Source organism: Heloderma suspectum, chromosome 7 (assembly GCF_057233095.1).
Source record: "Heloderma suspectum isolate Gila_16-S chromosome 7, 16-S_ref, whole genome shotgun sequence".
NCBI classification, from domain to species: Eukaryota; Metazoa; Chordata; class Lepidosauria; order Squamata; family Helodermatidae; genus Heloderma; species Heloderma suspectum.
In genome coordinates, this window is record NC_139464.1 from 5,908,170 (window position 1) to 5,917,598 (window position 9,429).

At 49.7% G+C, this 9,429-nt stretch overlaps 1 protein-coding gene across 2 annotated transcripts in view; it reads right to left on the minus strand.

Moving 5' to 3' along the window:
- LOC146339300 (uncharacterized) overlaps window positions 1–4,285 on the minus strand; it is a 62,037-nt gene extending 57,752 nt beyond the window's left edge. For both annotated transcript variants that reach the window (XM_084809028.1, XM_084809027.1), the window contains exon 1: window positions 3,837–4,285. In XM_084809028.1, coding sequence (XP_084665154.1) covers window positions 3,837–3,927 — 91 coding nt within the window. In that variant the 5' untranslated portion in view covers window positions 3,928–4,285. The remainder of the gene's footprint in view (window positions 1–3,836) is intronic.
- Window positions 4,286–9,429: the final 5,144 nt, after the last annotated feature.

Consider the following 9,429-nt stretch of genomic DNA (forward strand, 5'->3'; position numbering starts at 1 on the left):
CATGGGGAGTAGAGGAGCTTTTAAGATGTGGATTGGGGTCCCTGTGCCTACTCTGGAGTAAAAGTGAAAAGAAGGCATAACTCCGAGATGCACATTTAAAGTAATGTCTGTTTTGGCCCTAAGTAAGTGAGAAGGGAGGAGGTCTCTTGTGACAGCCTTGCGGTGTGGTCCAGTGTTATCACCAGATTGCTTCTGGAGGGGTAGCTGAGTATACTGATAATACCCCCATACTGCATATTTGGGGTGGGAGGGGGGATGCAGGGTGTCTTGCAGCAGAACCTTACAGAATGACCTATAGAGTTTTTATGTTTGTTGAAGAGCATTGCATTATAATTAATGGGGGCACAGTCATTATTGTTTCTTTGTTCCTATAGAAACCAGAAATCTGTCTACTTCCAGCAGAGGCAAATCTGAATTAAGTGTACACATCTCTTCTTGTGCTGCAGTGTTGAGACTGATACAAACTGCAGATTTTGTATCTTTAACATTATGCTCTACTTTTTTCTCCCTCCCCTCTCCCCAAACCCCACCCTCACGTTTAGCATCCAGCTTGCAGAAACATTCTGCAGACCTTGACAGCAAAAGCTGCAGACCTTTTGCAGCTCATGACTACATGGCATTTTGCTTGGACTTAATAAAGGTTGTGGCTTTGGGATTTATGGCAACCCTGGGATGTAGCACACTGCTATTATCTCACATTGCAAGTATGGGGTTATAAAGGGGGGGAGGGGTTGAACCTCTTGTGGCCCCAGAGCAGAATTTAGTTTCAGTGAAGATCCCAGAGGGCTGCATTCCAGTGAAGAATAGGGCAAGGGCAAAGGAGGCAGGGCGAAAAGACTAAAAATGCTAGAATATTGTAGCTTAAAACTCTCACTGCCTGTAACTAAACCTTAGGGGGGGCATCTGAACCTTTTAGACTGGGGGGGCACACGACTGCACAGATGCTGGGAAACTACCAATCGTGTCCTGTAGGCCTCAGATCCAACACCCCTGGGTTATAGGCAGATTGTCTTTTGACAACCCTGCAGTGTAGTCCACTGTTAATATCTCCATATTTCAGGTGGAAGGGGGGGCTGAGACCGACAGGGTGCGTTCATGCGATCAGGAGGAGGAGGTGGGTAGTGGAACCGCACTGCGGAGAGGGGTAAGAAAAATGGCAAGCACGTGTGCCCCACACGACTGTGGAACTACGCAGGGCAGCATGGTTCCCTGACTTCCCTTACCTATCCCTGCACCATGGTTCTGTTGTTGTGCTCCTGCCACTGTGGCTGCGTATCCCAGCAGGCACTGCGGCAGGAACGGGGTCACACCCGTCACTCCAGCCGTCACGATGCGGCTATCGGATTTGGCTGCGTGGCCTAGAGTGCCACCACTTCAGGGTGCTCTAGGTGGCCGTCTTGCTGGTCACCACGATGTATCCACAGAGCGCCCCACACACAACACGGTAAGCCACCCCGGGGCCCTGTACCCACTCTGCAGAGGGAGGGTAATGAGGGTGGGTGACTTGCTGATCGTGGGCAGGGAAAATGCTCCCCACACAACACGCTAACCCACTGTGGCTCACATTTGGGAGTGACCCACAGTGGGTTAACGTGCTGTCTGAACCCAGCCACAGCATCTCACGGCAACCCTGTGATGTAGTCCAGTGTTACACTGCAAATTGCTGAGGGGAGGCAGGGGGTTAGTGCTAAAGCAGGGTGAATGAGGACAGTATGACTTGTAATTATCTTCTTGCTATTTTATCAATGGCTGCTGAACGCATCTGTTTTATTATTTTATGGACTAATTTTTCCTGAACTTCACACGACTTCATTTTTTTAAAATGCTGTTAGCCACCCAAGATTCTTAGACTGAGAAGATGTTTGTTGTTGTTGTTCAGTTGTGTCCGACTCTTCGTGACCCCATGGACCATAGCACGCCAGGCCTTCCTTCCTGTCCTCCGTTCTCTCCCGGAGCGTGCTCAAGTTCATATTCATTGCATCGGTGATGCTATCTAGCCATCTCATCCTCTGCCGTCCCCTTCTCCTTTTGCCTTCAGTCCTACCCAGCATCACGGTCTTTTCCAGTGAGAGTTCCCTTCGCATAAGGTAGCCAAAATATTTGAGCTTCAGCTTCAGTATCTGTCCTTCCAATGAGCACTCAGGGTTGATTTCCTGTAGGATGGACTGATTTGACCTCCTTGCAGTCCAGGGGACTCGTAAGAGTCTTCTCCAGCAGAAGACATTTAAAAACATTCAAATAAGTAAAGGAATTATGACAGCTGTGTAATGTAGTCCAATGCTATTATCCACACATTCCACACTGCAGAAGGAGTGCTGAAGGAGGCTGGTTTATGACAAACCTAAACCACTGTTAATAACTCCATTTTGCAAAGTTGGCGTGGAGCCTGAAGCTGACAGAGCATGGTGATCAACAACCCTGCAATGCAGTCCTATGTTGTATTATCCCAAGATTACAGACTGGGAGGGTGGTGGTGATGGAGGCTGAAACATCAATGGCTACTAGTCCTGATTGCTATTTGCTACCTCCAGGATCAGAGACAGTATGCCTGTGTACGCCAGTTGCTGGGGAACATGGGTGGGAGAGTGGAGTTGCACTTGTTTCCTGCTTGTGGGTTTCCCATGGGCAGCTGGTCGGCCACTGTGAGAATGTTTGTTTCTGATCCAGCAGGGCTCTTCTTATGACAACCCTGCAATGCAGTCCACTATTAACATGCAAACTGCCTTAGATGCACAGCTGAAGGGCAGTATTTAGATATTTAAATAATTAATCCCCCACAATGCAGAGGGATTGGGGTGTGGGGAGCAGAACTGAAGCTGAGAGAGAGGGAGGAGTAAGACAAACCCAAGATGAAGTCCAGTGCTCTTACCTCCACACTGCAGAGGAGCGGGGAGTCTGGGACAGACTGGCTTTGAACAACCCTGCAGTGTAGTCCACTGTTAAATATATCCATATTACGGAGGAGAATTAAGGCTGATGCAAGAGTGGCTTATGACAACCCTGCAGTGTAGTCCACTGTGAAACATCTCCATATTGTATAAGGAGGGGGGGCAGGGAAGAGAGAAAACAGTGATGCAGCTAGGTAATTTTAGAGCTTGCACTTAATGGTCTCATATGGGGACTCCCTTTAGATGGTCGCGTGTATCACTTCAGTTGCAAAGCCCCCAACGCACATTTTCTCCTCAACCGCCACTCCGTGCTTTACAACCGCTTCTCCATTCCTGACAGGTTCGAACAACAACACAAACCGTTTGCCAAACCAGAACAAGGAAAAGAGCCCTCTGAGCACGTGCAGTTTTACATTTTAGGGCGCGATGCGACGCGTGTTTAGACAGAAGTCAGTCCTACAACTCCCAGCCAGCCATGCCGGCCGGGGGATGCCGGGAGTTGTGGGATGCGCGCGCGCGCGTCTTAACGTGCATAGGATCGCGCCCTTGAGCCCGCTGGAATGCTCGGGCCACCGCGGCTGCGGGGATAGCGCGCAGCCTGCTTCCGCTGCCCTCGCCGCCGTCGCCTCTGCTCCGCTTGCTCCCCCGGCCCGTGTCCCGTCCCTCGGGCCGCGGGTTCGTGGCCTTCGGCCCCGGGCCCAGCCCGCCCCGGAGAAAACGGACGGCGAGCCCGAGCGAGGGCGTGCGGCGCCACAGCCCTGCAGGGCGGCCAGGGCTTCGCCGAGCGCTCGGCAGCGCGACGCGGGCCAGCTCCGCCTTCGCCCCGCCGCGGATCTCGGGCGCGCAGACCCGCGGCCAGTCCGGAACGCGGGGCGCGCGGCGGCTCCGCCCGCCCTGGCGCAGCCTGGAGAGAGAGGCGCGGACGAGCCACCGGGGCGACCGACTTACCGTGCGGGAGCTGCGCCGAGCGGCCGGCGGCGGCGGCGAAGAGCGCGCCCGAGGCGCCGAGCAGCGCGCTCAGCAGGAGCAGGCGGGCCATGGGGCCGAGCGCCCCTCTCCCCCGCCGCGGCGCCTAAGCCCCGGGCGGCAGCAAGAGCGGCGGCGGCGCGGCGCGGCGGCGGGGCTCCGGCGGCGCAGCGGCGGACCCGGCCATCGGGAATGTCAAGCCCGGCGGGACGCGGATGCTTTCGCTTTCACTTTCCGCCAGAAATGGCCACCGCTCGCACCAGCCCGCGGGGGTGCGCGAGCCGGCTCGGGGCTGGGCGCACGTGCCAGGGGGAGCCCTGCCTCCGAGCCCCCGGGACTCGGCTCCCGCCCGCCCCCGACGCAAAGGTGTTCCTGAGCATTGGCAGAGCGCCCTGCAGGGAATCCTTCAGCACCGCCTTCCCTGGCCCGCTTGCCCGCGAGTTCACAAGAGTTGCTCGGAAATGGGCGTGGACGGGGGCGGGGGGACGACGGTGCGCCGATATTGCCTGGCCGACATCGCCACGTTTGCTCCCAATTAATTGATGCTAATTATTAACCACCGCTCGCTGATTCTTTTTCTTTTTTAATTCATTATTGCTGAGTGTGAGGATTACCCTTCTGCCCAGAAACAGGGTTGGGAAGCGTGCGTGTTTAGCACCTAATTCTCCGCCTTTTTACCCTCACAGTTCGGGTACTGCACAAATCTGCCAAATACATTATAGGACACAATCCTGTACATGTTTAGACAAAGTGCAGGGAGTTGTAGGACTTTTTTCTGCCTAAACGTGCACAGGATTGTGCCTGTACTGTGATTTGTTTAGGTTACAAACAGAAGTTCTATGGAAGTTATATTTCACATAATGGGGAGAATTGAACAGTCACCCATTAACCTTCCCTTCCTTCCTTTCTTTCTTTCTTTCTTTCTTTCTTTCTTGGTTATCCACAAAGGGTAGTATCTGTGAAGATGAAGGGACATTCTAAAATATATATTTAATAAATAAAGGTAAAGGTGTCCCCAACCAGTCGTGTCCGACTCTAGGGTGCGGTGCTCATCCCCGTTTCTAAGCCGAAGAGCCAGCGCTGTCCGAAGATGCTTCCGTGGTCATGTGGCCGGCATGACTGAACACCCAGGTGCACGGAACGCTGTTCCCTTTCCCACCGAAGCGGTACCTATTTATCTACTTGCAATTTCTTGCTTTCGAACTGCTAGGTTGGCAGGCAGGAGCTGGGACTGAAAACGGGAGCTCACTCCGTCACGCGGCACTTGGGTCTCGAACTGCTGACCTGCCGACCTTCCAGTCTGCAGTTCAGCGTCTTAATCACTAAGCCACCGCAGCCCCTATTTAATAAATTTGTTGTTCAGTCGTTCAGTTGTGTCCGACTCTTCGTGACCCCATGGACCATAGCACGCCAGGCCTTCCTGTCCTCCGCTCTCTCCCGGAGTGTGCTCAAGTTCATATTCATTGCATCGGTGATGCTATCTAGCCATCTCATCCTCTGCCGTCCCCTTCTCCTTTTGCCTTCAATCTTTCCCAGCATCAGGGTCTTTTCCAGCGACTTTTCTCTTCGCATTAGGTGGCCAAAATATTTGAGCTTCAGTTTCAGTATCTGTCTTTCCAATGAGCAGTCAGGGTTGATTTCCTTTAGGATGGACTGATTTGACCTCCTTGCAGTCCAGGGGACTCGTAAGAGTCTTCTTCAGCACCACAGTTCGAAAGCATCGATTCTTCGGCGCTCAGCCTTCCTTATAGTCCAGCTCTCACAGCCATACATTACTACTGGGAAAACCATAGCTTTGATTAGACGGACCTTTGTCGGCAAGGTGATGTCTCTGCTTCTTACTATGCTGTCTAGGTTGGCCATAGCTTTCCTCCCAAGGAGCAAGCGTCTTTTAATTTCATGGCTACAGTCACTGTCTGCAGTGATCTTGGAGCCCAAGAAAGTAAAATCTGTCACTGCTTCCATTTCTTCCCCTTCTATATGCCAGGAAGTGATGGGGCCAGATGCCATGATCTTCGTTTTTTTATTGTTGAGTTTCAAACCAGCTTTTGCACTCTCCTCTTTCACCCTCAACAAGAGGCTCTTTAGATCCTCTTCGCTTTCTGCCATTAGGGTGGTATCGTCTGCATATTGGAGGTTGTTGATAATTCTCCCGGCAATCTTACTTCCGACCTGTGATTCATCCAACCTGGCATTTCTCATGATGTACTCTGCATATAAGTTAAATAAGCAGGGTGACAATATGCAGCCTTGTCGTACTCCTTTCCCAATTTTGAACCAATCGGTTGTTCCATGTCTGGTTCTTACTGTTGCTTCTTGACCCTCGTACAGGTTTCTCAGGAGACAGGTAAGGTGGTCTGGTACTCCCATCACTTTAAGAATTTGCCACATTTTGTTGTGATCCACACAATCAAAGGCTTTAGCGTAGTCAATGAAGCAGAAATAGACGTTTTTCTGGAATTCTCTTGCTTTCTCCATGATCCAGCGAACGTTGGCGATTTGATCTCTAGTTCCTCTGCCTCTTCGAAACCCAGCTTGTACTTCCGGTAGTTCTCGGTTCGCATACTGCTGAAGCCTAGCTTGTAGGATTTTGAGCATCACCTTGCTGGCATGTGAAATGAGCGCAATTGTGCGGTAGTTTGAACACTCTTTGGCATTGCCCTTCTTTGGAATTGGAATGTAAACTGACCTTTTCCAGTCTTGCGGCCATTGTTGAGTGTTCCAAATTTGTTGGCATATTGAATGCAGCACTTTAACAGCATCATCTTTTAGGATTTTAAATAGCTCAGATGGAATACTGTCATCTCCGCTAGCTTTGTTGTTACTAATGCTTCCTAAGGCCCACTTGACTTCACTCTCGAGGATGTCCTGCTCAAGTTCAGTGACCGCACTATCATGGCTATCAGGGACATTCAGATCTTTCCTGTATAGTTCTTCTGTGTATTCTTTCCACCTCTTCTTAATCTCATCTGCTTCTGTGAGGTCCCTGCCTTCTTTGTCCTTTATCATGCCCGTCTTTGCACAAAACGTTCCCTTGAGATCTCCAATTTTCTTGAAGAGATCTCTAGTCTTTCCCATTCTATTGTTTTCTTCGATTTCTTTGCATTGTTCATTTAAGAAGGCCTTCTTGTCTCTCCTTGCTATTCTCTGGAACTCTGCATTCAGTTGGGTATATCTTCCCCTTTCTCCCTTGCTTTTCGCTTCCCTTCTTTCCTCAGCTACTTGTAAAGCCTCATCAGACAGCCATTTGGCTTTCTTGCATTTCTTTTTCTTTGGGATGGATTTCGTTGCTACCTCCTGAACAATGTTACGGATCTCCGTCCATAGTTCCTCAGGCACTCTGTCTATCAGGTCTAATCCCTTAAATCTATTCCTCACCTCCACTGTATATTCATAAGGGATATGATTTAGGTCATACCTGAATGGTTTACTGGTTTTCCTACGTTCTTCAATTTAAGCTGAAATTTTGCAACAAGAAGCTCATGATCTGAGCCACAGTCACCTCCAGGTCTTCTTTTTACTGACTCTATAGAGCTTCTCCATCTTTGGCTGCAAAGGACATAATCAATCTGATTTCGATATTGACCATCTGGTGATGTCCATGTGTAGAGTCGCCTCTTGTGCTGTTGGAAAAGAGTGTTTGCTATGATTAGCGTGTTCTCTTGGCAAAACTCTATTAGCTTTTGTCCTGCATTTTGTACACCAAGGCCATGCCTGCCTGTTATCCTGGTGATTTCTTGACTTCCTACTTTAGCATTCCAATCCCCTATGATGAAGAGGACATCTTTTTTTGGTGTTAGTTCTAGAAGGTGTTGTAGGTCTTCATAGAACCGATCAACCTCAGCTTCTTCGGCATCAGTGGTTGGGGCATAGACTTGAATTACTGTGATGTTGAATGGTTTGCCTTGGATTCGTACTGAGATCATTCTATCATTTTTAAGATTGTACCCTAGTACTGCTTTTCCCACCCTTTTGTTGACTATGAGTGCTACTCCATTTCTTCTAAGGGATTCTTGCCCACATTAGTAGATATGATGGTCACCTGAATTAAATTCGCCCATGCCTGTCCATTTTAGTTCGCTGATTCCCAAGATGTCGATGTTCAATCTTGCCATCTCATGTTTGACCACCTCTAGCTTACCTTGAGTGTTGGACTGGGAGCTGGGAGATCCGAGTTCTAGTCCCCACTTGGCCATGGAAGCTCACTGGGTGACTTTGGGCCAGTCACACACTCTCAGCCCAACCTACCTCACAGGGTTGTTGTTGTGAGGATAAAATGGAGAGGAGGAGGATAATGTAAGCTGCCTTGGGTTCCTTGCAAGAGGAATAAAGGCGGGATATAAATGCAATAATAAATACATAAAAAATAAATAAAATTCCAGGTTCCTAAACAATATTGTTCTTTACAGCATCAGATTTTCTTTTCACCACCAGACACATCCACAGCTGAGTGTCCTTTCGGCTTTGGCCCAGCCGCTTCACTCTTTCTGGCGCTATTTGGAAATACCCTCTGCTCTTCCCCAGTAGTATATTGGACACCTTCTGATCTGAGGGGCTCATCTTCCGGCGTCATCTCTTTTAGCCTTGTGATACGTTCCATGGGGTTTTCTTGGCAAGCATACTGGAGTGGGTTGCCATTTCCTTCTCCAGTGGACCATATTTTGTCAGAACTCTTTGCCATGACCTGTCCGTCTTGGGTGGCCCTGCACGACATAGCTTATGGCTTCACTGAGTTACGCAAGCCCCTTCGCCACAACAAGGCAGTGATCCATGAAGGGGATTTAATAAATAGGTAATAACATTTTCTTTATTTAAAAGATTTATATCCCACCTTTTAATCAAATGATAGTCAAGGCGGCTTTCAATATACTGTAATAATACATATGCATATATGTTGTTGTTCAGTCGTTAAGTCGTGGTCCGACTCTTCGTGACCCCATGGACCATAGCGAGTTGGAAGGGGCTGTTTAGGCCACCCAGTCCACGTGCCCCCTGCTGCTCAATCCTGGAATCTAGTTTAAAGTATCCCTGACAGGTGGCTGTCTAGTCTGCTTGAATATGTACAGCAACAGAGAGAGCCCACCACCTCCCTAGGCAGGTGGTTCGATTGTCTGACCATTCTGACTGTTAGGAAGTTTTTTTCCTTACGTTCTACCAAAATCTGCCTTCCTATAACTGAAGCCTGTTATTTCGTGTCCTGCACTCTGGGATGATAGAGAACAGGTTGCAGCCTCCTTCTGTGTGACAACCCTTTTATGCTGGCTGGGGGATCCTGGGAAGTGTAGTCCAACACATCCAGATGACACCACTTTGGAAGCCCTCCAGATGTGCAGCCCTCTTCAGGGGTTAAATTTTTTTTAAAAAATTACCTGCACAGACCTCTGAAAAGATACATCTGCAGTCACAGGATTCATCTTGGAGACGTATCTTTACAAACCACCCTGACACCCTAGAACAAGTCACAAGTTTCATAGTGGCAACTATGGTGTAGTGGCTAGAGTGTGGTGTAGTGGCTAGAGTGTTGGACTGGGACCTGGGAGATCTGGGTTCTAGTCCCTACTCGGCCATGGAAGCT